The 27,108-nt window shown below is 34.1% G+C and overlaps 6 protein-coding genes and 2 non-coding genes across 10 annotated transcripts; 6 read left to right on the top strand and 2 right to left on the bottom strand.

The window, feature by feature from the left end:
- The first annotated feature begins 1,337 nt into the window (after positions 1-1,337).
- LOC125865706 (IQ domain-containing protein IQM6-like) lies at positions 1,338-5,134 on the top strand. 2 transcript variants are annotated; one of them, XM_049545928.1, is made up of 9 exons: positions 1,338-1,430; positions 1,890-2,370; positions 2,678-2,792; positions 2,908-2,973; positions 3,072-3,160; positions 3,265-3,352; positions 3,501-3,740; positions 3,835-3,936; positions 4,353-5,134. In XM_049545928.1, the coding sequence occupies exons 2-9, from the start codon at positions 1,895-1,897 to the stop codon at positions 5,097-5,099; spliced, it is 1,923 nt and encodes a 640-aa protein (XP_049401885.1). In that variant the 5' UTR covers positions 1,338-1,430; positions 1,890-1,894; the 3' UTR covers positions 5,100-5,134. The 2 variants fall into 2 exon arrangements, with proteins under 2 accessions (XP_049401885.1, XP_049401886.1); XM_049545929.1 differs by having other exon boundaries at positions 1,831-2,370.
- Positions 5,135-6,712: 1,578 nt separating this feature from the next.
- Positions 6,713-9,265, top strand: LOC125865710 (40S ribosomal protein S28). The gene is made up of 2 exons (XM_049545934.1): positions 6,713-6,756; positions 8,891-9,265. Exon 2 carries the CDS (start codon positions 8,892-8,894, stop codon positions 9,087-9,089), a length of 198 nt encoding a protein of 65 aa, XP_049401891.1. The 5' UTR covers positions 6,713-6,756; position 8,891; the 3' UTR covers positions 9,090-9,265.
- Positions 9,266-10,411: 1,146 nt separating this feature from the next.
- Positions 10,412-13,164, top strand: LOC125865708 (40S ribosomal protein S5). Its single transcript, XM_049545931.1, has 5 exons — positions 10,412-10,515; positions 10,597-10,754; positions 11,802-12,073; positions 12,643-12,846; positions 12,947-13,164. The coding sequence occupies exons 2-5, from the start codon at positions 10,632-10,634 to the stop codon at positions 12,999-13,001; spliced, it is 654 nt and encodes a 217-aa protein (XP_049401888.1). The 5' UTR covers positions 10,412-10,515; positions 10,597-10,631; the 3' UTR covers positions 13,002-13,164.
- A 2,551-nt stretch (positions 13,165-15,715) lies between these two features.
- LOC125865707 (ethylene-responsive transcription factor ERN1-like) lies at positions 15,716-16,617 on the top strand. The gene has a single exon (XM_049545930.1). The coding sequence runs from the start codon at positions 15,757-15,759 to the stop codon at positions 16,612-16,614; it is 858 nt and encodes a 285-aa protein (XP_049401887.1). The 5' UTR covers positions 15,716-15,756; the 3' UTR covers positions 16,615-16,617.
- Positions 16,618-17,111: 494 nt separating this feature from the next.
- On the bottom strand, positions 17,112-17,183 carry TRNAM-CAU (transfer RNA methionine (anticodon CAU)). The gene has a single exon. It is a non-coding gene; the product is annotated as a tRNA-Met (tRNA).
- A 1,471-nt stretch (positions 17,184-18,654) lies between these two features.
- On the top strand, positions 18,655-22,223 carry LOC125865705 (jacalin-related lectin 3). Of its 2 annotated transcripts, XM_049545925.1 has the most exons (8): positions 18,655-18,759; positions 19,001-19,213; positions 19,536-20,033; positions 20,098-20,343; positions 20,439-20,924; positions 21,119-21,154; positions 21,253-21,474; positions 21,865-22,223. In XM_049545925.1, exons 1-8 carry the CDS (start codon positions 18,757-18,759, stop codon positions 22,159-22,161), a joined length of 2,001 nt encoding a protein of 666 aa, XP_049401882.1. In that variant the 5' UTR covers positions 18,655-18,756; the 3' UTR covers positions 22,162-22,223. The 2 variants fall into 2 exon arrangements, with proteins under 2 accessions (XP_049401882.1, XP_049401883.1); XM_049545926.1 differs by lacking the exon at positions 21,119-21,154.
- A 2,272-nt stretch (positions 22,224-24,495) lies between these two features.
- On the top strand, positions 24,496-26,310 carry LOC125864702 (uncharacterized). Its single transcript, XM_049544740.1, has 2 exons — positions 24,496-25,201; positions 25,949-26,310. Exons 1-2 carry the CDS (start codon positions 24,575-24,577, stop codon positions 26,063-26,065), a joined length of 744 nt encoding a protein of 247 aa, XP_049400697.1. The 5' UTR covers positions 24,496-24,574; the 3' UTR covers positions 26,066-26,310.
- Positions 26,311-26,885: 575 nt separating this feature from the next.
- Positions 26,886-26,965, bottom strand: LOC125866472 (small nucleolar RNA SNORD36). The gene has a single exon (XR_007446527.1). It is a non-coding gene; the product is annotated as a small nucleolar RNA SNORD36 (small nucleolar RNA).
- Between the last annotated feature and the right edge of the window lie 143 nt (positions 26,966-27,108).

The following is a 27,108-nucleotide window of genomic DNA, read 5'->3' as shown; positions in this document are numbered from 1 at the left end:
TTTTATAGAAGTAGGGTACACTAGAAAAACTGGATTCCATCTATCACTTAAATTTAATATAGCTAACCGATCTATAGTTCGTATGTAATAACTAATATGTGTATAATTAGTGTATCAAATGTATTTATAATTTATTCTTTTGGTTAATTAGAAGAAATAATGTTACAATTTTGATGATGTAATAAAACCATACATTTGCAAAGTATAACAAAATTGCATGTGATCATAAAAAATTCAATTTAGAATTAAACTATAACATACTCCGAACATGGATGCAGGAATAGCAACATGGCTAAATGTCCTGTCCAAGCCAAGGAACTTACGTTGAAGAGTTCTGACAAATAATGATTTAGACAATATTCAATAGTTTTGAACCGGGAAACATTTGATTTCCATTTTGGTGGTTGACAAGTTTTCATTCTCAAAAAATAAGTAGATAAGGACCAAAACTAGACATTTCATGTCATCAGATAGTACTTTGTCTTGAAAGGTCATTAACACCTTCATTTTTGTTTTGTATTAAGTAAAAGCATCTTGCTTGATGCTTGTACCCTATAAAACACGGTTGCTATTTGTATATAGTTTATAATTACCTAATTGAAAACAAAACCAAATGAACATACATTGTACCTAGAGAATGTATAGCCAAACAACTCAACAAGGTCTATTACCTAGACATTAAAATGGCCTTTCACTATCCGTTCACTCCATAATTATGTGCAATCTCATCTTCAACTAAGAACATTTGACCAATCTCACTTTTGTCCAACATAAGTTTTCTCTATTTCTTTTTAGTTTTTCTTTCTTCATATGTATATTAATCCGTTCGAGGATATGAATTTACTCGTTTAAAATGATATTCTTGATATTTGTATTAACAAAATACACATTAATTAACCATAGTTAGGTGATAAAAGAGCATGGAGAGAATACCACTACTAAAAATGCGCGAATTTCGAATGGAGGTCCATCTGAAATTGACCACTTGGAAGCTTTTCTGACGTACATTCCACTAGAAATCTTATACTTAGCCTCCAACAAATATATCTCCCTCAACTTTTTTCATCGCAAATATAATTCATATATTTTTAGTAGTGATGTGTCACGTTATCATTAGTGTGACGTGAATATTGAATGAGGATAAGTTTTTATCGATATATATTATGCATTCATTTGTTTGACGTAAACATAAGAGTGACTGAAGTTTGCTTGGTTTTGGTTAGAACCCAAATTCTTTCATTTTCCCTTAGAAACCCCACATTTTGCGCTATATCTCAAATTGATTTTTATCCAACATTTTCTTTCTCTTTCGGGTTAACCCTCAAAAAAAAAATTCTTTTCTTTTTTCTCTTATTTCTCATTGCATTCCAAAGATTCAACTTTTTTATATTCAAATTTCACAAATTGTCATTCTCGTAGGTATTATTAAGGTAAAAAGATGTATCATTTTTCATCCCTTTTTTAATAAATTGTGATATGCGTAAAAAATATTAGATTTTTAAACATTGTTTCATGTTGTTTTCAAGATTGGCAAATGGTTTTATGATGAAATTCCATGCAAAAACATATTCATGTTAATAGAAATGTGGAGAACTTGTGAAACATGGTCAGAGATGATTCATATAGATGACACCGATTTGTCTAGGACTGAGGCGTTATTGTTGTTCTTTTTACTAAGTTTGACAATTGTTGTAAACTTGAGCATAGTGCTATTTAGTTTTTTCTGTTATATAACTACAGATAATAGTTTCTTCTGTTAGATTTGTTCATCATAAACTTATAGAGTTATCGGTGAAATTAATACGGTATGCATTTGTTTTGATTTTGCAGATGTTCATATTTCTGAGGTTTTATACTTGACACATAATATCCTAGTAAAACTTTTGCAGGGAAGATGGGAATAACATTTTCCTGTCCGTTTGCCAATTTCGATGATTTGGATAGTCGGGTTGAATCATATTTGGTGAGAACATTAAGTTTAGGAAGTGATGATATGAAGAATGTGTTACAGCCAAGGAATTTCAATGACCAAATTACTAGAAAGTCGAAAATCTTGAAGTCATTTGGTTCCGGGAATATGATCCTTGAGGGAACTCTAACCTATAAAAGGAGGGAATTTGAGGCGAAGATTGCGTTGAGGACTCTTATTTCCGATAAGGAAGATAAGAAGATCAATATATCAGACAACCCGTGGAACAGGGCTGAAGTTTCTCCGAAATTGCATAGTATCTCCGATAAAGATACTAGGATGTTGCCAGTAGAGTATGGAAAACATAGAGATCAGGCTGCTGTAAAGTTGCAGAAGACATATAAAAGTTTTCGTACACGGAGACAGCTAGCTGATTGTGCTGTTCTTGTTGAGCATAGATGGTATAGTAGTTTATAAATTATACTCCTGTTTCATTTTGTTTGTCTTACTTTCCTTTTTAGTCCGTTTTAAAAAGGATGTCTCTTTCCTCTTGTCTTTTGCAACTCTTCAGTTTCAACATGACATGTTTAATACCACAAGATTCAAGAGTCTTCTTTTACTTTCTTAAACTTCGTACCAATTTCATAACCAGACAAAACATTGAAACGGAGGGAGTAGTTAGGGAACTTTTGTTGTGGATATTTGTCATGTCATTTCACGTCTTCACACACGTTGCATTGACTATGGAGCTTTTGGTGTAATTTACAGGTGGAAGCTACTGGATTCTGTTGAACTAAAGCACAGTTCTATATCATATTTTGACACCAAGAAACCTCAAACTGCTGTTTCTCGTTGGTCACGAGCATTAACTAGAGCTGCGAAGGTATGAATTAACCTTACATTTACGCTAACTCCCTGTCAGATTCATTTCTTGTGATTCTTCCTTCTTTTTTGGTTGGTTAAGTTTAGATTTAAGGACTTTACGTGTGTGTTGATAGGTCGGTAAAGGTCTGTCCAAAGACGGGAAAGCACGTAAACTTGCTTTGCAGCATTGGCTTGAAGCAGTAAGTTCACTTCTCAAGAGCAAAGTTCAACAAACCCAAATTTCATTTTTTTGTGTGTGGGATTTTTGTTTATGTTCTTTATAAATTTTGGTGAACAGATTGATCCTCGACATCGTTATGGACACAACCTTCGATTTTATTACAACAAGTGGCTCCAAGCTGACAGTAAACAACCCTTCTTCTATTGGTTAGATTTTCTTTGATCAGCAAGAAATACAAGCAAACTAAGAAACTTCAGCATTGATTTCGTAAACTATGTATGACATTTTCCCCTTGTATGTCATGTTACAGGCTGGACATAGGTGAAGGTAAAGAAATAAATCTTGAGAGGTGTCCTAGACCGAAACTTCAACAAGACTGCATCAAGTATCTTGGACCAGTGAGTGTTATCTTCTTTCGATCTGTAACATTTTCTTATTGGTAAATTTGAGTATAAATAATTCTACTTCTAGATACATTGCATAAAGTAGGTAAAAATGTTCGAGAGCAAACGTTATTTGCAATTCATGAGCTATGAATAATCACAGATAGAGAGGGAGGCATATGAAATTGTCATTGTGGGTGGAAAATTCTTATACAAGCAGAGCAGAAGGCTTCTCGATACGAGAGGAGGCCCTCCAGAGGCAAAGTGGATCTTTGTGCTAAGCGTGTCCAAAATCTTGTACGTTGGGATGAAAAAAAAAGGCACATTTCAGCATTCAAGTTTCCTAGCAGGTGGTGCCGCGTTGTCTGCTGGGAGATTAGTGGCGGAAGATGGTATTATAAAGGTAAAGAACTCCCATGGTTTTACCAACAAGTTATATATCATTTTTTCCCTCCGAAACCTGATTGTTGATGTATCTAAATTCTTGCATGAAATAGGCAGTCTGGCCTCAGAGTGGACATTATCTCCCTACAGAGGAGAATTTCGAAGCATTCATGTTATTTCTTAAGCAACATCACGTTGATATCGCTGTTGTCCAGGTATAAGCATTTGCTAAAAGATAGATCTTTTAACGCGAAAACTGTTATTTCAAACAAAATTGATATTTTGCAAGATCTGAATGTCGAGGATTAGGGTAGAAGGTTAGTAGGTAATCGAGTGTTATCATACTTCTAGCTAGTAGTATGATTTAAGTATCACGTAGTTCACTTTTCCCCAGTGTGTATTAATAGATGTTGCTACATTTGTTTTGTACATTTTTGCTATTTTGTTGTCCTTTTTCTTTCTTACTTTCCTATATCAGTTACATTTCTTATGAGTCAAGCGTCTATTAGAAACAACCTCTCTCTTCGTTGATCACTAACTTAAATTTTGAATCCGCTTATGTTACTGTCTTGACTCACCGTGGCAAGATGAGCTATGTATAATTTGTTAAACTTAAATCCTGATATTGCAGAAATTCACCAATTATGAGGAGGACGCGCCCTCTATCAGGAAAGAATGTCGTACTAGCATACGTAAACACTTATCAGTCTCGGATTTCAGCCAATTCAACGAAGAGAGCATCCTCAAAAGCTCGGACACAAAGAGGATTGATTCTACCAACAAGGATTGTGATGACAAAGAGTTTTCAGTACCACATTTTCCAAGTCAGTCCCGAGGAGTACGACTCAAAATCGCTGTTGAAATACCGGAAAAGGAGGGCATTTTCGAGTTGTTTAAGGTAACAGCCCAACAGGTACAGCCTGTGGAAACTCCAGCAGATGGATACGAAACACCAGACGAGTACTTATCAGAAACAGAGTTTTCAGTTTCGAAGAAGAATTTATTCGATCATGAAAATGAAGAGGAATTCAAAGAACCTGTTCCTGAAGAAAAGATAATCAAGAGAATACATTCACATATAGGCATGAAATCAAATCATTTGGCTCATCAATTGTCTTCATGTAAATGGTCAACTGGAGCTGGACCTCGTATCGGTTGCATGAGTGACTATCCATCTGAGCTCCAATTTCGCGTAATGGAGGAAGTTCAATTGTCTCCGAGAACTGCATTTCCAGCTTCATCGAAATGTGCTCGTCGTTATACACCAACAATTTTTTCTAGAGAAGCAAATGATCAAGGCAAAAGACCTGATTTTGAACTAGTTGTATTTTGTGAATCAGATAGTCCATCAGTAAAAAGAGAAGCAGTTTTTGGTTGATTAATTAGTAATTCCAAAGAGGAGCTTGCTAGGATTTTTTCTTCCAGTTTTGTCTCTTTTTTTCCCTTTTTGAATCATTTTCCTTATGTAGGTCTGTACAACAAGGTGTAAATAATTTTTTAACACATTCTTTTAAAGATTATTTAGAATAAAAGTTCAAATAACAGAATTACTTCTCTCTGATTCAATTGTGTGCATCTGATTTATCCTTGTTCTATTTCTTTTTTGGTCAAGAAATTTAAAGACTTCAGGTTCTCAACTACTCAATTATTCCAGCGGAGCCAAAAGTGCTAGGTGATCTCTTCCATTTGATCTAAGTCTTGGTGGATATAGTTACTCAATATCTATGCGTGTGAAAATTAACAAATTGATCGAGGTGTGTGCAAGGTTTATAAAAATGCCTTGGGTTTTGAATGCTTGTAGACATAGTATCCCAATGACCTGATTTTTGCCAAGATCTTTCAAGATTGTGAAGAAAGTGAGGTTTGGATAGGGTAGAATGTATGCAAATTTATCTTTACCCGAAAGAACCTCGGTTTAAAGGAAACAAAAACACAACAATTATAAAAACATAGGTAATATATAGCATGATAATAAGAATATAGAGGCATACGAGACAATAAGTAGTAGAAAACTAAGAGTGAAACACAATAATAGTAAAATAATACTAATACAACTAGCCGAAGAGACCAATGCGAAATTGTTTACTACTAGCCTTCTAGCTGAATCCTCGACCTCATGTCATATCTTGCATGATAACTTTTCCCCAACACTTTTTTGGCCTACCTCTATCTATCCCCGGACCATCCAATGTCAACCTCTCACGTCTCCTTGTTGGAGCATCGGTGCATCTCACTTGACATGTTCGAACCATTTCAACATAGTCTTCCGCATCTTGTCCGCTATAGAGGTTACTTCCACGTTGGCCCGATCATTTTTATTGTTTTACCATATCTCTCCTAATAAGCTCACACTTCCATCTTAAAAATCCTCATTTCCACAACTTTCATCTTCTCGACATAAGAGTTCTTGACTGACAACACCTTCGCCCCATACAACAAAGTCGATCTAACTACTGCTCTATAGAGCTTACCTTTAAATCTTAGTCGCACGTTGTTATCACATAATGCTGGCCTCCATTTCAATCACCTCGCAAAAATGTGTGTACAAAGTAAATATTTGGGTCAATCGAATAAGGGATAAATGTGTATCAACGGTATTTTTCATTTTTTTAAAAATAAATAAATTATCTCAACGTTTGTGTGATAAAAGGTGAAGTCTCGCCTTTTCGGTGCAACCATGAAAAGTAAAGATGAATGGATGTAGGCATTTTACTTTATAACTATCAAAATATATAATTATTTCAAACTATTGAATAAAATTAGTATTTATAATAGAAATATTTACGTAATTAGCTAGTTTTTCCATGTTTCTTTCTCTAACAATAAATTTGAACATTGGATTTGGGCCTTAAGACACAGTTGGATCTAGGACACAACAGAGCTGAAAGCCCAATATTTACTGGGCCGAGTTCTATTGCATTATAGGCCTTCCCCCTCAACGACGTAACTCTACTATAAATTTTCTAGGGTTTCATCATTTTTCATTCTCTGATACACAGCAGCAACATACAGCAGCAGATTTTTCTCACCGGAAGGTAAGCCGCTCTCGCCGTCGAATCTCTCTCTGTGAAATTTCCTTGAAAACACGTCCCATTTTTCAATAATCTGTAACGAATGTGTTGTTAATCTGTTGTTTTTGCTTTGATTCTATGATAAGATTCAATCTTTTAGCTCAACTTAGATTTGTATTGATTGGTTTAATAATTGTTGTATTGGGAACTCATGAACTTATGATTTGTTATTGTTTTTTTGTTTTTTTTATTGAATGTTGCCTGGTGATAAAAATAGGTGTTGAAAAACTAGTACTTTTTTTTTTCTATAAAGTTAATACTTGGATCAATCGAAGAAGAAGGAAACATGTGTCTTTTTTTTTTTTAATTAGCTCAACGTTTGTGTGATAAAAGGCGAAGTCTTGCCTTTTGGGTACAGACATGAGGTTCCTGGAAAAGTATAGATGAAAGGATGTAGGCCTTTTACTTTACATATTACTTGTATGTAAGGAAAGTTGAGCTCGGGTCAGTTCAACAATGGTAGAATTTTATGAAGGTGAGAAAAGAGTATGAGGTAGAGAGAGAGGTTTGGATTTTTCAGCAATGGGGTATAGCTTAAATCTGCAGTTTTTTCACCACTAGCATTGAAATCTAAAACAAGATTGCTACTTTTACCGGTGTCATCAAATCTATGTGAAGCAAGATAATAAGAGAATTTCTTGACACCTAATTGACTTGACAATGATGCAACAAAGAATAATATATGGTGGACAGACCTGTTTACAATTAGCGGGCTATTCACAATCTTGGCAATAAATTTGTCGATTATTACTGTGAATCCAGCCACATTTTGGATTCAAACAGCCTCTCTCATGCAGAAAACAATAGCAGCTTCATTCCGGTTATCTGAGTCCCTTTAGCTTCGGAGAAAATATGTGAACCTCCAATAATGGAAGCTGTTAGGTTACTGTGTGGTGTTGTCTAGTTACCTCCAATGCATATTTTCTGTCGCTAACATATGTTCCATGTCTCTTTGCCATAGCATTAATGATTAAACAACGAAACTAATAGTTGAAATTTTGTTAACTATATGTTTAAACCATGTCTACCTGTTGTAATGGAGATGTAATAGGTGCAGAGATGTTATGAATACACTTAATTAGATCATTGATCTGCCACTGATCAAATGCTTTAATATGTGAGAGTGTTCNGTCTTACCTTTTGGGTACAGACATGAGGTTCCTGGAAAAGTATAGATGAATGGATGTAGGCCTTTTACTTTACATATTACTTGTATGTTAGGAAAGTTGAGCTCGGGTCAGCTCAACAATGGTAGAATTTTGTGAAGGTGAGAAAAAAGTAGGAGGTAGAGAGAGAGAGGTTTGGATTTTTCTGCAATGGGGTACAGCTTAAATCTGCAGTTTTTTCACCACTAGCATTGAAATCTAAAACAAGAATGCTACTTTTACCGGTATCATCAAATCTATGTGAAGCAAGATAATAAGAGAATTTCTTGACACCTAATTGACTTGACAATGATGCAACAGAGAATAATATATGGTGGACAGACCTGTTTACAATTAGTGGGCTATTCACAATCTTGGCAATGAATTTGTCAATTATTGCTGTGAATCCAACCACATTTTGGATTCAAACAGCCAAAAACTGGTGCAGAAAACAATAGCAGCCTTATTCCGGTTATCTAAGTCCCTTTAGCTTCGGAGAAAATATGTGAACCTACAATAATAGAAGCTGCTAGGTTACTGTGTGGTGTTGTCTAGTTACCTCCAATGCATATTTTCTGTCACTGACATATGCTCTATGTCTCTTTGCTATAACATTAATGATTAAACAATGTAATGAATGTTTGAAATTTTGTTAAGTATATGTTTAAACCATGTCTACCTGTTGTGATTGAGATGTAATAGGTGCAGAGATGTTGTGAATACACTTAATGAGATTATTGATCTGCCACTGATCAAATGCTTTAATATGTGAGAGTGTAAGAGTATTGTTTCTTTTGAATATTGAATATTCTTTAGAGTATTATTGGTTACTTAAGTTATAAAATGCTAGATTTTGGCGTGGTTTGTTTTGCTTTTGCCTGCTATTGTTTCATTTGACCCATCTCAATGTGTTATCCATCTTGGCTTCTAACAAATATTTTCTGCATTTGCAGAATGGAATCTGTAACCAAGCATGCAATTGTGATTAAAATCATGGGTCGTACCGGATCCAGGGGGCAGGTGACTCAGGTGAGAGTCAAGTTTCTTGATGACCAGAACAGGTTTATCATGAGAAATGTGAAGGGACCAGTCAGAGAGGGTGATATTCTCACACTGTTGGAGTCTGAGAGGGAAGCCAGGAGGTTGCGTTGAGCCCATGATTATGATTGCCAAATCAATATTCCCTTGAATACTCGATATTGGCTGGGATTTTGTTCCCTATTTAATAGTCTTTGGTTTTGTTTGCTTAGACTCTTATAAGTATGGACATGTCGATTTTTGTCATTTTTGTGCACTTCATGTTTCTGGAATAGTTTTAATATAATATTTTGCTACATTTGTGTCAATGGCAACATGTAATGGTTCTTATTTCTTGTTGTGCGTGCGTCCATCTATCACGTTGAATCTTTTTCCAGTGTTCCTTGTGTGTGATTTTGGTTATATTAGTTCTATTGTTATTAGAATTCTAAATGGTTATTACCCAAAAAAAAACATATTTTGATTACAAAGCCTTCAAATTTAGTACTTGGGATGCATATATTGCATAAACTCAATATTAGTTAATTATTATTATCTAATCTATACATGTAAAAAGGCTATGTATAGTTCTACCTTGATGTTATTATTTATTTACAACACTTGAAAAGTTATTACCCTCAACGATGATTTAGAAACTGCGTGTAGAAAAAGGGTTATATAAGAAATTCTAAATTATATGAGAGTGGTTCTGCATGTTTGTTCTGAAGCATATCTCAGAATCAAAGGCCAAATTTGTTTAAGTTCAATATATGATGATTTCTAGAGGAACGAGTAATAAGAAGAAAGAAAGGTTTTTTTTTTGTAAATAAATATTTAAATTATTCGTACTCGAAAAGAGATTTAGGAACAATATTTCTTGGTTCTGACATTTCCTGATTAAACAATCAACCACTTCTACCTTCTCAAATTTGCCGCATAATATTACCACTCAAGTTTTACAAGACATGTAACTACAATTGAAGTTTGAATGTTGTTTTTGCATAAACCGGCAAAACACTTGTTAATAAATTTGTAAACACACTGCATGAGAGTCCCAGGTTATATAGTAACTCATGAAAGAGTATTCAAAATCTATTCAACTTTGAAGTTGAAATAATGAATTAGTTTGATAAACAAACACAACTACGAAATAATATACAAATATACCAAGATGTATGGATCGATGGGGCCTCTGCAACTTACTTGTCAAGACCCTCAAGTTGAACGAAAATACATGAACATGATTAATCCAATAACAATATACTAATGTCCCATGAGTGTGCTCTGAAAAAGATGGAACAATCTGCTCAAAAGATAAGTATTAAATTTTGCAAGAAAATATGACGATAAAATCAATATATTGTTTTGTGGACAAAAAATATAATTAGGGGCCTCAGCTGTTTTGGGCCTAAGTAAAAAGTCCAATATTTACTGGGCCGAGCTGATACACAATAGCCCAACCCTCTTTGACGAAACCCTACTATAAAATCTCTAGGGTTTTATCATTCTCATTCTCTAATACAGCAGCAGCATACAGCAGAAAGACTCTTCTCCCCGGAAGGTACGCCGGTGGCTCATCTTTCTCTGTTTATGAAACTCAAAATCAAGCAAAATGTATTTGTTTAACGATTAGGTTGTACAGGTGAATCAGACCAGGCAAGAGAAGTAGAAGAAGAAATGGACGCAGGTGTAGTTGCTGCCCCCGCCCCGGCCGCCGCCGCCGCCGTCGATGCAAGCAAAGAGAATAAGGTTCACACTGATGTCATGCTTTTCAATCGCTGGAGCTATGATGGAGTTGAGGTAGGTTCCGAATCTCTTTGATCGTTTTCATATTCGATAGCTTTTAGCAGCTCATTACTTTGCTAGATTCGAGTTAATTTACTTCATTTTGTGTTTTTTATACCATGAAAATTGCAACTTGTAGCACCTGAGATTATAATGGAAGTACGAAAATTATTCTAATCTGGTTGGTGTAGCTTTATTATGAACTCCTATGAGTTAAAACTAATCGCGTTGATGTAGCTTTTTTATGAACTTGTATGAGTAAAAACCAATATCGTTGATGTAGCTTTGTAATTTTTATGAACTTTTACGAGTATAAACTGATCTGGTTGATGTAGCTTTGTAATTTGTATGAACTTTCATGGTTTGAAATGTTAAAAGACTCATTTTTTGACTCTAATGGATTAGGATAAATATAAGCAGCAAGATATTAATGTGGTAGATGCGATGATAGCAGCACTAGCCTAGATTCTACATGAAGTGGCTGGTTACATGAATTTTCATGGTCAATTTATCCATTTAGCACTAGAAGTTCTATATGTTTCCTAATGGTATATATATCTTTAACAAAAGGGGGTGTTTGACTATGAAAATTGATTATTTGGAAATAGTAAGTGTTTGTTTTGATACTATTTGATAATTAGAGTCGTGTTTGGCCATAAATGCAAATTGGTGTTGTTTTTGAATTTTTAGGAGTAATTTGGAGTCATAAAAGTGAAGACAAATTTAATTTTATGGCCAAATGTGAGAAGTACAAAACTTTCATGGCTAACTGCCTCTTTAAAGACTCGGTGAACATTGGACCTTGACTTGAGCTACTTAAATGAATAAAACTTGATCTTAGAAAATTGGTATCAACCATGTAAATCTTTTCCTCTGTACCATGCTTTTGCTAGTTTCTATTGAATCCAAGAGTTTGCAGTTCTTAGTGGAAGTTTTAATATTGTCAGTAACAAGCTTCTGCGTTTATACTTGTGTACTACTTTAAGCTCCATTAGAGAGACTGCAATCTTGAATACAATTTGTAAGATCTGTCATTAACTATGATCTCAATTTCTGGTGAAGATCAATGACATGTCTGTTGAGGATTACATCACAGCAACTGCTAACAAGCACCCAGTTTACATGCCACACACTGCTGGTAGATACCAGGCCAAGCGTTTCAGGAAGGCTCAGTGCCCAATTGTTGAGAGGCTCACCAATTCTCTCATGATGCACGGAAGGAACAATGGAAAGAAGCTCATGGCTGTTCGCATTATTAAGCATGCAATGGAAATCATTCATTTGTTGACTGACCAAAACCCAATTCAAGTCATTGTTGATGCTGTTATCAACAGGTTAGCTCAGATGATGAATCCTTAATTCATTTTCTTTTGAGTGTATCTAAATTACGTTGTTGATTATCCATTGAAGTTGATTTTTTGTTTAGTTTTGAGGATTTTGTTGCCTAATAGTGTGCCTGTTTTGGAATAAATCTATGTTCAGTATTTGCAACAAAATGTTGTTTTTTGCTAATTCTTAACCGTCTCCTCTGTTGAATATTTACTATCTTTCTTATTGGATGGTATGTTTTATGCACTGTTTTCCTCGCCTTTAACTTGGTTTTGGTGTACTTGAGCTGAGGGTCTTTCGGAAACAGCCTCTCTACCTCCACGAGGTAGTGGCAAGGTCTGCGTACACTCTACCCTCCCCAGACCCCACCTAGTGGGATTTCACTGGGTATGTTGTTGTTGTTGTTAACTTCAATATTCAAAATTCTGGTGAATAATTTTTTCCAGGTGATGCTTAGACTTTAAACACCATTTCATCTTTCAAATAGTATTTTTTCCAACTTCAATGAAATATGTCTATGTGCCAACTATATCTGTCTCATTGATGACTTATCTTCCCCATTTTGATCATTTAGTGGGCCAAGGGAAGATGCAACACGTATTGGTTCTGCTGGTGTTGTCAGACGTCAAGCTGTTGATATTTCTCCACTTCGTCGTGTTAACCAAGCAATTTATTTGCTGACAACTGGTGCACGTGAGAGTGCTTTCAGGAACATCAAGACCATTGCTGAGTGCCTTGCTGATGAACTCATCAATGCTGCCAAGGGTTCTTCAAATAGGTAAAGGCTAAAAATCAAATGTTCACTTTAACATATTTAAAACTGTTTGCATGTGTGAAACTTTGTTGCTTACTACTATGGATGATCTTTGTTTCTGCAGCTATGCCATTAAGAAGAAGGACGAGATTGAAAGGGTTGCCAAGGCCAATCGTTAAGAGATTGATGTTGGAGCAACTTTTGCGAGACTTTTTGGTTATGCTATTTTCTCATTTCTGTTTTCATGTAGGCACTATAGCATCTGCTACTCCTTATGGATTTAGTTTCTTGGAGGATTTATGTTTGGTATTGTTATAAATGTTAAATTTTGAAGTTCCTTTATTCGGTTTCTTAGTAGAGTTTTGTTTAAACACATGGTATGGTATGATTTGCTTTAGATGTTTCAAGTATGAAGATGCTTCATCTCTGTATTTGTTAGCCCATTATGCAAATAGTCCTGTCTAAGAATGTTGTCAATCATCTCGTCTCCCAGGCTAGATCCATCTGAACACCATTCTCCTGTCACCCGTTTGCTGCCTCTCTCCTTAGTTTTCTACTTCATTTTTCTTTTATTATGCTTGTTCATCTATTCTTTAACCCATCAAGTAACAATTGATATAGAAGTTTCTGTGACTTGCTGTAGGATGTAAAACTAGTTGGAACGCAAGATATTTAATATAAAAAATACATTAAGCAATCAAGTTATGTTTAGTATATAATGTACTCGTTCATTAAACAATTAAATGAATGAGATAAGCATAAAGTTGGGGTCAACTAGTAGAATACAACCAAAGGTAGTTGTTTTGAAGTTTGGACAAATGCAATTGCTATATGGTCTAGTTACTTTACTAGAAAAGGATCCAATTTATTATTGGATTTCTAACTATACACTTGTATCACCATTTCAACAACGAAAAAGAGCCAAAAATACCCTTGGACTATTTGAAAGGTTTAAAATACCCCTCATTCATCTATTGAGCTAAAAATACCTCTCAATCAATCCACCTTTCTAGTCCATTTCTACCCTTGAAACTAACATCCTTTTAAAAAAAAATTATTGTTATTATTATTTATTACATGTCATTTTCTTATGGAATAAATTAAATTCTAACCCATTTAATTTTCTCCTACCCACCCATTTCAGCCCCATGACCCAAACCCAATTAGTTATTCATAAAAAATAGATTGATGAATTCTTTCTCCCTTAACCCTATGCCTCTTTCTTCTTCCTTGCTTTTTTCTACTATAGTAGAAGTGTGAGTCTATTTTCAATTAAATGTATATGTGAAAATATATTGGGAGGAAACATGATACTTCTGTGGAGGCAATATCAAATCAACCCAATATATAGTAGTGCAGTTTATTCGTATGAGAGGATAAAAGACGGCCCTTCCCCTTTCATATTTATTAGTGTGTTCTATCAGTAACGGAATTCAAAAGCGGAAGACATGAAATTGTATATAACAAAGCAACAATAAATAAATAGTTTTTATCTTCTTATATGTTATCTGTATAAGAAATTAGTTTTTATCTCTATTTATTCTATTTTAAAATAGATCAGAGGATAATAGAACTCCCGCGAAAAATTGGTGTGTAGTTGAAAATTCGATAATAGGTTAAAGGGTCATTTGACCATTTTCTCTATTAACTATGAAGACTAACTTGTGAAAATTTATAAGTGATCTAATCATATAAGAAAATTGACTGACAATTTCCTCTCTTTATATTAGCAACCTTCGTGTCCTCGTCACTCAATTTAGAGTTAACATTCCAACCAAAAGTGCAAATTTGGCATTTTTTGACACGCACAAAAATGTTACTTAGAACTTATTACAAATAAATAATGGCTAGGTCATTATCTTTGCATCAATTAATAATGCTACCCAAATAATAAAAATAGGGAATTTTCTCTAAATCAATTTTAACCTTTTGTTAATTGGATTGTTTAAGAAGCTCTCTATTTTGCCTCCAAGTGGCAGTATTTCCATATCCTTTGCAATTTCCTCTCATTATTTAATTTATCTTCAAATAATGCTAACCTTTTACCAAGTCCAACTATGATAAACCAATGGAACATTCATAAATATATCTTCCCTATTTTATGTTTATAATATTTTCCCAACAATAATTCCATCAATATAACTTAATAATGCCATTTAATTAAGATTATTGTCACCTAAATTGTTTATCATCGTCATGATTACCTGACAAAGTTTTGTAAGACCGCTAGATTTTTCTAGATTCGTGAGAGTCCTGCTTTATACTTTTACGAGATTACATTGATTATGTTGTTGTTGATGTTTTTGTTAATGTTCGTGTGGATGTAACTAGGTCAACTAAATTTGAATGAAATTTTGGATTGAAAGCCAAAATCTTGAAAAAAAATTAGTTACAAATTGAATGAAATTTTGGAAAAGTAATAGTACATAAAATAGTGAGGAATGAGTCATCTTTTAAGATAAAATAATAAATCTTCAATTTTCTAAGAAGAAAAAAGGAACTATATTACCTAATACCAAACAAACACAATAAAACAACATAAAATAGGACAACTCAACTTCTGAACTGTACATAACTCAAAGTTTTTCTTCTTCCTTTTTTTAAACTAAATAACCATTTAATATTCACTGGCTCGACTGATTCAAATCTGCACTGCATAAAAGAAGCACTCCCTACCATAGTTTTTATCATATCTCAAAATAGGATCGGAACCACAGTGCAGCTTTGACCTAGACCCTATCATAAACTCAAAATTCTAGCTCCGTTTCTGTCTCAAACCTTCATTCTTGTGTAAATAAATAGCTACCACAACAACAACAACAACAAAAACAAAGACATGTAGGCAACTTCCTACAAAACCTTTAACAACTCTCAACTCTACACACCTTCAAAACTCCAACTTGCCTCTTCTTTTTACATAACAGTTTGTTTCCAATGGAAATCAACTTTCAAACACATCATCATCAAAACACAGAAATTTCAATGAAAAAAGTAACCAAATCTATCAAGGGAAGAAAAAGAAGCAATAATAGTAATAGTAACAAGTTTGTTGGTGTAAGGCAAAGGTCTTCAGGAAAATGGATAGCTGAGATTAAAGACACAACACATAAGAAAATAAGAATGTGGCTTGGAACTTTCGAAACTGCTGAAGATGCTGCTCGTGCTTACGATCAAGCTGCTTGTCTCCTTCGTGGATCAAACACACGAACGAACTTTGTTACTACTCGTGTTTCAGCAGATTCTCAACTTGCTTATAGGATCAAAAATCTTATTGATAGTAAGAAAATTGGAAAACAGAACAAACAGGTGAATTCTGTTTTTGGTTCAACATGTAGTGAGAAAATTCAAGAAAGTCATGAAAAAGTACTTAATTCTTGTGATGAAAACAACATATATAAGCCTACAACAATCGCGACTACTATGACTCAGTCTCAAACAAGTTGTGATCGGCTATATGAATCCTCACTGACTACGTGTCTTCATTTAAATTCATCTGAGGCGGAAAACAACGACTTTTATAAGCCTGATATGATGAGTTGCTCGAGTTCGTGTAGTTCACAACCTCAAGTGTCATGGGGGTTTGAATTTGCTGAAGAATTGTTAGATTTTCCTATTATGGATGAGAGTATAAGTGAAATGGGATGTACAGAATTTGAGAGAATGAAAGTGGAAAGGCAAATATCAGCATCACTTTATGCTGTGAATGGTGTTCAAGAATACATGGAGAATGTTCATGATATTGATGATTTATCTCTTTGGGATCTTCCTCCATTATGTTCCTTGTTATCTTAAAAAAAATTCTCCAATTGTTTATGTTGCCAACCATTATTTTTGCTTTGTTTTCTCTCCTTTAGGAATAAGAAGAGAGAGATGAAAGAAAGGTAGGTTAGAGTTAATCTTTTGTTTTGCCCCGCCTTGTGAAGGTCACTTGAGTGTCTATGACAGATCCAATCAGTCTCGTAATGAAAATAAGTCTTTTTTCAATATTAAAGGTATTATCACTACTCACGACAACTCAATTAATCTGTAAACTACTCGAGGCTTCATCCAAGGCCTTGTTAAGGTCACTCGAGTGTCTATGACAGATCCAGTCAGTCTTGTAGTGAAAAGAAGTCTTTTTCAATATTAAAGTTATTATCACGACTCACAACAACACAATTAATCTGGTACACTATTCGAGGCTTTATCCGGACCTTGTGAAGGTCACTCGAGTGTCTATGACAGATCCAAATCTCCAATCAGTCTCGAGGCTTCATCTGGGGCCGTTGTTAATCAACAAAAAAAAGTTATATCAGAGCCAGGTTTCGATCCTGGGACCTGTGGGTTATGGGCCCACCACGCTTCCGCTGCGCCACTCTGATGTTGTTGTTATCTTTCTGCTCATTTATTATTTAAATGTTTTTAGTTTTATTCAGAAAAAAGAAGAAGAGATACTCTGATGTTGTTAAATTGTTTTGATGGAATCTTCTCTTTTACCATAAGATTAGATGTGGATATACCCTTGTGTGATTCATGTTGAAACATATACTCAAGGGTGAGTGCAGGGTGAACAATTTTAAAGCGGACGTTGCATTCATTAAATAGAAAAGATCAGTTGCAATACATAATGATTTGAATAGTAACACACATTAGATGGTTGACAAACCTCAAGGAATATGTTCATTACTTTCTCTACACATTTTGTTTATAACTTGTAAGTACTTCCTCTGTGTACATTGTTCAAGAATTAAGCATTTCAATGTGTTCATTCCTTTCTCTACACATTTTAATTTGGAAGTACCTTCATTATGTTTCGTCGTTCCTCCTCCACAACTGTATAAGTAATATTGATCTATTAATATATCAGTTATGTGCACGTCCATTATCTAACTCAGAAATACTCAAAAAAATCAATTTTGCAACTTCATCAACACAATGACTATATTAGCATTGAGGATATTACACATGAAGATAGAAGCTCAAAAGTCAGTTTTCAAATATATAGTACACAAATATACCTGAGGAGATGTATATATTAGTAAGGCGAAGCTTCGATTTCTTTGCCCACTGTGAAGCATTTCACATAAAAGAAGTCAGTTGATATTATTCAAATATGCGAATGCAGAATAACACTGATTAAGTCGTTGAACATGAAAAAAAGAAGGTACATGTATAACGTCCTAGCAAAGTTTTTCGAAGCATCCTCCTTGCTTCATCCACAACAGTAGGCTCAAAATCAACAAAATACAGCCTGAAACACATGTTCAATTTTTTATATAAAGAATGGAATATAAAAAGCAGACTTTTGGTGCTTCTTGGAATATATATCTTTCTTTCTAGGGTCATTTCTGTAACGGTAAGGGTATATGTGAGTCACTTTTGTAATGAGGAGTATATCAACTCTAAATCGCAAAGTTAAGGGATATATGTGAACCACTTTTACCTTCTTTCTACTTGGAAAATTTGGACTGCACTAGTGATCAACTCAATGCGAGGACGAGAGGCCAAGCATTTCCTCAGCATCTGTAAATTTATTATTAATCAATTATAGATGCTATGTCATTATCAAAATGGCTAGATTCATATTCAGAAAATGTACTATTTTTGTTGATGATATGAATATGATTCCCCCCTTTTATTTTATCCAATCTCTTAGAAAGTTGTCGTTGGACGATTACATTTTGCACTGTATGAGAATTTCTAGACCTATATGTGTATAATGGGGCATATAGTCAAAAGTACCAAAAGCATAATATGGACTGTGGAGAATCATGTTCTTTTCTTTTCATAGCTTTCTCTCCAAAGTGGAACCTAGAATTTGCTTCTTCCGCGTTATATATATTCTAAACTCTTGTCAACAAAGTCGTTCTTTCTCAGGCTTATATATACCTCTCATGTGAAACACCAAACTATCTGAGTCTCCTCCTCGGGCATCCTCAATTATCATCCTTCAATATGGTAAGCAAGCATATGTCTTATTTGATCTTTTTTTTTCTTTTGATAACCGTGGTGTTGGGGCTAGCTTGAGTGCACCTTGACTAATTCCATGGGATATTTGTCACCAGCAACCAGGTAACTCTGTCCACTAAGGCTAGAACAGGTGGAAAGATTGATAGATTGATTGTATTGATATATTGATTGCTTTGAACAATTAGTATTAGTGATTTGATTGAACATGAGAGTGAATCATCTTTTGTAGAATTTCGAGGATCATGGGAAACAGACCATTTCAGTCGGACCATGGGGAGGTGAAAATGGATTGCACTGGGATGATGGAGTTTATTCCACCATAAGGCAGCTAGAAATAGCTCATGGAACAGGAGTTGATTCGATTAAGGTAGAATATGACAAAAATGGAACCTCAGTATTTTCCGAGAAGCATGGTGGCGGTGGAGGTGCTAAAACAGACAAGGTTGGGATCTTTTGTATCTTGTACTACATGTTCTTAGCACATTTATTTCGCGAAACTTTCCATTTCACTGAATTACTGAGACTATTGGTGATAGTCGTGGAACCAGGATTTTCACTATGTTGGTTCTAAAATATGAAAAGTAATACGCGAAGAAGTCAAAGGGGGTTCAACATCTACTGTATATACATAAATAATAATTTTAACTATGTATAATTAGTGTAATTTGAACCTCCTTGGCCCTACTTAGCTCTGCTCCTGATTGATGAGCTTCATAAAGTTGTTTTTAAGACTATTTGATGTTCTTCTTGTGCTTTTCTTGCAGATAATACTTAGCTATCCAGATGAGTTTCTAACTTCTATGCACGGATATTATGGTAGCTTGTACGAAAGGGGGTCAGTTTTTGTTCGATCACTTACATTTGAAAGCAACAAAAGGACGTATGGACCATATGGTGTCGAGCAAGGAACATATTTCACTCTACCAATCTCTAGGGGAAAAATTGTTGGCTTTCATGGAAAATCTGGCTGGTATCTTGATGCTATTGGAGTATACATAGAGCCTATACATAAGGCATTACCGACTCATTCTGTAGTTCAATCTCAGCAACTCCATTCTATCGGTCATTCTCATCAAAGCATTGTCCAAGGGAGGGAAACTTATGAATACTCAATGATACAAGGAAGTCTTGGTAAAAATTTTGATCTCATTGTTGCAGTTAGACACAAGGAGGATCACAACAAAATTTTACCTCCCAGCGTACTTTCGAGACAAACATCTAGTTCTGATCACGATTCTAGCTCAATCGAACCAAATAAAAAGGTAAGTAAACATGTAGTAGTTATTTTTTATTCATCAAATGGTTTTTCTAAGTACTGTGTTTCAGGTGGCAACTGTAGCCCCTGCCCCTATCGAAAGAGTCCCATCGAAAACTGTCAAGGGTGTTGTGACATATTGTCCCTGGGGTGGAAGTGGAGGGAATGTCTTTGATGATGGTATCTATGATGGTGTTAGGCAAGTTTACTTGTCACGTAACGTGGGAATCGTTTCAGTAAGAGCTTGCTACGACAAAAATGGACAAGCGATATGGGGAAGTAAAAATGGTGGTACTGGAAGTTTCAAAACCGAAAAGGTATTATAAGTCCTGTTATGATCAACTAGAATCAAATTTAGGCTTATTTGTTCTTAGCTCTTTCTAATACACATCTATCCTTGTTCCATTTTCAGATAATATTTGATTATCCATCAGAGATTTTGACTCACATTACAGGCTACTATGGACCAACCATGATTATGGGACCGAACATTATACATTCGTTAACTTTTCATACCACGAAAGGCAAACACGGACCTTATGGAGAAGAACAAGGACAACAATTCTCAACAAAACTGAAAGATGGGATGATTGTTGGTTTTCATGGGAGGAAAGGAATGTTTCTTGATGCACTCGGTGTTCACGTGTTGGAAGGAAAAGTTGCCCCGTGCTTACCTCCAGCCCCAGCCCTCAACGCGGTTAAACCAAATGCAGCATCTGTCCCATCCTTACATTCCTCAGCTCCCCTCAAATCTAACAAACAAGTTGCACCAATTGTCCCATCTTTAACTCACTCAGCTCCGCTGAAACCTGCCAAACCAAAAGCATCATTTGTCACTGAGGCTGATGATAGTACACAATGGTCCTTTAAACTAGGAAGAAAAGGACTTACTGATGAGGTATGGAGTTATATGCTCTGATATTTGCTAATACGTTCGTGGCTAAAGATACAACGTGCTAAAAGTACCTTTAGAATCTTGTAGTCTTTAACATATCGTGTCATTTCTTCAAGAGCATGTCATGAAGTAGAGAATTGAAATGTTGAAATTAAAAAGTTCCTAACTTTAGAAATGTATCATTTTTTTTGGAACAGACGAAAAAGGGAAAGAGAACGATAATATGGAACGGAGTGAGTAACAACACGTCAATCCCACATTGAAAAGGGGGAAAATGAAAAAAACTAATCCTAAGGTGATAACTTTTTTCATGTTTTTTGTTTAATTTCAGGGAGTCCAAAAGATAGTAAAAGATCCAGCACCATATGGACCTGGTCCATGGGGTGGAGAAGGTGGAAAGCCATGGGATGATGGAGTTTTCACTGGGATCAAACAGATAATCCTAACACAAACATCAGAGGCCATTTCTTGCATCGAAATCGAGTATGAACGGAATGGACAATCTGTTTGGTCAGTAAAACATGGTGCAAATGTTGGGAAATTCACAAATAAGGTACACAAACACTAACATATCCGTATTTAACCAGAGTTAACCGTCAAAAACACACCTAATACATTCAAGTTCTTCGAGTTTCATACCTAAACCATCAGGCGCGTGAGTTTACTACATGAACTATCACCAACTCTTTATCAAAACACACCTCGAGTATCAAATATTTACTCTTCCTACCTGAAATATCATCATCGTTCAAGTAGGAAAAGTGAACAACAGATGGTCGAGGTATGTTTTCATAAAAAGTTGGTGATAGTCAAATAGTAAACTCGCACAGTTTGATAGTTCAGGTATGAGACTCGAAATTTTTAGATACTTAGCTTTTAAGTGTTTTTAACCATTCACTCTTTAACTGAATGACAATAACCAAGTGTAGCAATTTTTTTGCAGGTAAAATTAGAGTTTCCTCATGAAGTTTTAACATGTATTACTGGATTCTATGGTCCTATAAGTAAGGATATGGGATTGAAAGTGATAAAATCATTAACTTTTCACACAACTAGAAGGAAATTTGGGCCTTTTGGAGAGGAATTAGGAACATATTTCACATCATCAACAACAGAAGGAAAAGTTGTGGGATTTCATGGTAGGAGTGGAATGTATTTGGATGCAATTGGAGTGCATATGCAACATTGGTTAGGCAATCAAAGAACTTCCAAGAATCCTCTTATGAAAATGTTCCACTAAAGTTTGATACTTATTTCATGTTTTTGAATAAAGAAAAGTCAAAACTGAAAGTCTATGTTGTTCAGACTCTTTAAAAATGTTATCGAATGTGTATCAGATCTTTCAAAAGTTATGTATTTTGGAGGATCAGATACGAATGTAACGATACTTTAAAGAGTATGACCAACTTAGATGGAAGTGTCTTATGGAACATCTTCTTATTAATTTGACTTGTGTGTTGTGTGTTTGTGAGTGAATAAGTGAAGTATTTTTGTAATAATATTTTGGATTTTGATGAAAATGCTTTGACATATGGTTTTAACTTGAACTTGAACATGAAGGGAAAGTGATTTAGTAGTTACATATTCACCTTGCACCCCTAAGACGCAAACAATATTTTTTTAATTATAGTTATAATCTTACGCGATCGATTAATTTCTTCCGTTCAAATAATAAGTGAATATAAGAGATTATTTTCTTATCGTGAATGAGTTGCTTACTTTTCTATCACAATGACAATGTCCATGCTTTAAATGATGTTTTTCTCTTTTCCTTTTGGCCCACGTTTATTAGTTGCTTACCCGTAACTACCTATTCATTTCCCATTTCATAATTTCATTATATATACTAAAAAGTTAAAATATACGTCAATTTTATCTCCTTTTGGAACTCTTCGATGGCTTTTTGTATGGTGACAAAACAAATTTCTAGCTACTTCATTTTGAATTTGATGACATTAAATGTGCATACTTCGTTTTATTTTTGCCCTTCCATTTCCATTGGAACTAAAAGTATATATTTCAATTTCTTTTGAATTAATATTTTGTTTTGTGTAAACGATACTTATATATATTATTATATTATAGCAAAAGCGGTAAAAAATTTACACCGTAAATATAAGCGTTAAGCATTATGTTTTCTTTTTCAAATCTCCTTAGTGAAAATTCTGAATCTTCCATCCGTTTGTATTTATTATTTATAAAGAGAGAATTCTTTTTGTGAATTTAGTTTTGCAAAAATTAAACTCATATGTAAACCGACGTGTTTGGTTAAATATTTTCTTTAATGGTAGAAAATTTTGTTTTTTTCTAGAAGATTAAATTTCAATCTAGATGTATACCTAAAATTGAATATTCTATAGTGTTTCAAATACAACTCCCTATAGTGCTGCCGTAGGAGGTTAAATGATAAATACTAGTAGATTTTGAATTAGATATCTTAAATTTTTCTCCAAAATATGAAATTTCCCTTGATAAATAAATGTTTATCATTAAAATGAAATTTCTCAACATAAATTTAAATTAGTTAAATTTCAAAACGAATAAATTAGTTGAATTTCAAAACGAATAGCGCTTAGGAAAGTAATAAACTCCCTATGGGAGTGGTGATAGTGAGGGAAGATGTCATGATCAATGCTCATTCAAAGGGAACTCCAACAAGCAATCTATACTTTTTCTTTTTCTTCTTTTTCTATACTTTTCATTAATTTCATAATTAAAACAAAAAAAAAAAAAAGTAAATTATAAAAGTGTCTCTTGAATTTTGCTAATTGGAACAAAAAATTCTGTAAGTGAGGGTTACACTAGAAATGAATTCTTTGGCTAAGACTTCTTTTTTTACTCAATAAGTATACATCAGAATGGATCAAATAGAAGGAATTTGAGAAGTATTTTTCTTTTATCCAAAGTGACAATAAACTATTCAAAGTTATCAAATCAATATACTAAAAAAATATTCAATTAATAATTCAAAGAAATATCCAGTAGACAAACAAAAAAGGATTCCTTCTACATGGGCCCTTCTGCACCATCACTATATTTGTCACACGTCTGGCTGATAAGCTTCCACCTATATACTGTTTCATTATTCTGATAAGTACAATTGAAAATAAGATTCTTTTATTTTAATTAAATATTTTAAAATTAAATCTAGAAGATGGAAAAAACAATCCATAGAAAACTTTAACTCCACTTATATGAGTTTGATCATATTGTTGGTCTCAAGTACAAATAAAGAAGAATGATTGATAGTAGGATGACTGTCAATGTAAAATTTGTCAGTTCATAATAAATCCTCGTAATTTTATATTATAATAATATGAGATGAATTATAATGAAGACGTGAGAATTCATATAACAAATCTTAATTTGTTTAAATCTGAAATGCTATTATTATTAAATTTTATGAAACGTGAATCTGAATTAGTCGATAAGTAATATTACATGATAAAGACAGGGGAAAAAAAAATCTATCAAGACATTTCCCAAATGGCTTGTCTTATTGCATACAATTCCACTTTATGAAAGTCACCCCTACCCCCTACCCCCTCTTTATTATTACTCCAATAATTCAGCATCAAAAAGATCAAAATCTCAAAACTATATCACCTCACTCTTCTAGCCCCTTTCTTCCTTAGATTTATTTTTCTTAAAAAATGGATCTTGAAGAGTGGGAGATTCTTCCTGATGATGGATTCCTTCAAATCCATGATGATGATGGAAAAATGATATTTTCAAGAAAATATTCATCTGATAATTCCAAGAATGAATTCAACATGAATTATTTCATTTGTCCATCTCCAAAATCACCTCAATTTGTTGACACAACACATCAATTAGTCCCTTTGGATCCAACTTTTCAAGAAACCTCAAATGATCAAGAAAAGGTTATTATTCCCAAAGAAGTCATAACTAAAGTCCCTCTTGAGCTTAAAGTTCCAAACTTTGGTGAACATCATGATCAATTCGCACAAGTTTTTTTCAAGAAAATGAAGGAAAATGAATTTGACAACATGAAAATGGACTCACCAAAGTCTGTTAACAAGAGTCTTTTGTCACAATTTGAGGAGAAAACAGAGGATTTTGAGGTTGAAAAAGATAAGAAAATTGAAGAAAATGGTAATAGTGGATTGAACTTGTTGAACAAGAGTTTAAATGGTATTGGTGCTATTTGTTCTTTTGGTGTTGCTGCTGCTGCTACTATTTGCATCATATTCATTGGTAATCACCAAAAACATAAGCAGAATCAGAAGATTAGGTTCCAAATCTTTACTGATGATAAGGTTTGGCATATTTTTCAATTAAATTTATTATCTTGGTTGATATTATAGAATGTTTTTTAATCGTTTAAGCTTTTAGATAAAATCGCGCATTTTAAAGTTGTTTTAGGGTAAGCAAAGGTCCTGAACCCAAATAGGTGTCTTGAGAGACTTGAACCTTACACCTCTGGCTATGATAGGAATCAAACCTTTTATTCTATTTGGTTAGCCCACTTAACATAGGATGAGATTCTCGATTGATTGATTGAATTTCATTCTCTCACTATTTAGAATAGTGGAGCTTTCAATCAAGATCTTCTTGGCTCACTTGTTTGGGCTCCCACTCGAATTAGAACCTTTATATTGGTAGACTTTCGACTCAATCTAATAGTCTACCTATCGGGCAGCTTTGGATCCCCTTCGCCTCCTGACCCCGATCCCTAAGGCAGATTTAGGTCAGGAAGGGGGCTTCAACACCCCCTAACTCCAACCCTCGATACGATTCTGGTCCCTATTCGTGATCGATCCATAAAAAGGATTCAGGTCTACATAGTCTTATCATTCTCTAGAACTTATATTTGGTAGATCGAAAATAACCTCTCTACTTCCCAAGGTCCCCACGAGGAAATCATGATTATTTTGCTAATCAGGTGTTCTCATTGTATTATAATAATTGTTTCAACGTCATCACTAGGTATGTTATTGTTGTTGTCGCTAATATTTAGTGAACCCGATCTAAGAAACCTGTTTTGTTTTGTGGGATTAATGCAGAGGATCAAGCGTGTAGTTCAACATGCAACAAGATTGAATGAAGCAATTTCAGCAGTGAGAGGCGTTCCAGTAACAAGAGCACACATTACAGTTGGAGGTTACTATGATGCTCTTTAAATGTTCGGTCCACGGATCGTAAACTTCTTTTTTCCAAAGAAGAAGCAATGACGGTATCTGGAGAATAAGTGTCGGTTAACTTTGTGCTATCAAACTCTAGTACATAAATATAGGATTTTTATTATAATGTTGTATATAATTCCAAGATTCTACAGAGCTTATAGTAAAGTCTTCTATTATGAGAAATTGGTGTATGGTTAAGATAAATGCAATATTATTCCATGAATGTTAAATTTTGTGGTGAATTTCATGTGTGTTTTTGTATGTTTTTTGCGCCTTGTCTTTTTTAAACGAAGTTCATGTTATATACCTGATAGTCCAAGTTATATAAAATATAACTAGTAAACAATTGTTGCTATTAGTGGAGACTGAGAAAACCAATATTAAGGATAAACTGATTTAAATTAAGATGTTTCAACCAAGTTGGGTAGATATTTTATTTTTATTATATATTCAGTAGAAGTAAAGAAAGGGATTGATTGAACTAGTCAAACAAATTCAGTATAAAATGATATTTATTTGAATAGTGACTAGTGACCTACCAATTAAATTATTTCCCTACAATAATTTAGCTTGATCAAAGCTCCCCTAAGTCAATTAAATATTTAATCATATTCATTGTTTATAGGTAGAAAATTAACTATACCGAGTCTCCAGCTTCAAAAACTAAGACATGATGTCGTAATATCACAAAAAATAGGGATATAATAATGCTGTTATAACACAAGTTGAGCACGTCACTCAATTCATTTGGTTTAGAGGATGGTTATCAAGGCGTATAATTCTCAATATCTTTTAGGTTAAAACCTAAAGGCAATTAGAGGCATCAGTTTTAAAAAGCTCGAATTTTGGATCATCACAGTTTGATCAGTCCAAATAATAATAATTCATCATCTGCCTCAAGATATATATATTTGGCCTGAGTCATTAAATACTTAATCACACTCGATATTTATATAAATAAATCTTTAATTAGCTTTTGGCCGAATAAAGGCTAAGCTATACTAGATAGTTACATCAAATTAAGTAAACTAAATCTTAGT

The sequence above is a fragment of the Solanum stenotomum genome, chromosome 5 (genome assembly GCF_019186545.1).
Source record: "Solanum stenotomum isolate F172 chromosome 5, ASM1918654v1, whole genome shotgun sequence".
NCBI lineage: Eukaryota > Viridiplantae > Streptophyta > Magnoliopsida > Solanales > Solanaceae > Solanum > Solanum stenotomum.
This window is presented reverse-complemented; position numbering and strand designations above follow the sequence as displayed.

Bases quoted from the DNA above. Each gene is read 5' to 3' on its own strand.
- LOC125865710 (XM_049545934.1), top strand. From the start codon at position 8,892: ATGGAATCTGTAACCAAGCATGCAATTGTGATTAAAATCATGGGTCGT.
- LOC125865705 (XM_049545925.1), top strand. The intron at 20,034-20,097 runs GTAAGTAAACAT...ACTGTGTTTCAG, and splicing joins CAATCGAACCAAATAAAAAG to GTGGCAACTGTAGCCCCTGC. The intron at 20,925-21,118 runs GTATGGAGTTAT...TTTTTGGAACAG, and splicing joins GAAAAGGACTTACTGATGAG to ACGAAAAAGGGAAAGAGAAC.
- LOC125865707 (XM_049545930.1), top strand. From the start codon at position 15,757: ATGGAAATCAACTTTCAAACACATCATCATCAAAACACAGAAATTTCA.
- LOC125865708 (XM_049545931.1), top strand. From the start codon at position 10,632: ATGGACGCAGGTGTAGTTGCTGCCCCCGCCCCGGCCGCCGCCGCCGCC. The intron at 10,755-11,801 runs GTAGGTTCCGAA...TTTCTGGTGAAG, and splicing joins GGAGCTATGATGGAGTTGAG to ATCAATGACATGTCTGTTGA. The intron at 12,847-12,946 runs GTAAAGGCTAAA...TTGTTTCTGCAG, and splicing joins GCCAAGGGTTCTTCAAATAG to CTATGCCATTAAGAAGAAGG.
- LOC125864702 (XM_049544740.1), top strand. From the start codon at position 24,575: ATGGATCTTGAAGAGTGGGAGATTCTTCCTGATGATGGATTCCTTCAA. The intron at 25,202-25,948 runs GTTTGGCATATT...GGATTAATGCAG, and splicing joins AAATCTTTACTGATGATAAG to AGGATCAAGCGTGTAGTTCA.
- LOC125865706 (XM_049545928.1), top strand. From the start codon at position 1,895: ATGGGAATAACATTTTCCTGTCCGTTTGCCAATTTCGATGATTTGGAT. The intron at 2,371-2,677 runs GTATAGTAGTTT...TGTAATTTACAG, and splicing joins GTTCTTGTTGAGCATAGATG to GTGGAAGCTACTGGATTCTG. The intron at 3,741-3,834 runs GTAAAGAACTCC...TGCATGAAATAG, and splicing joins CGGAAGATGGTATTATAAAG to GCAGTCTGGCCTCAGAGTGG.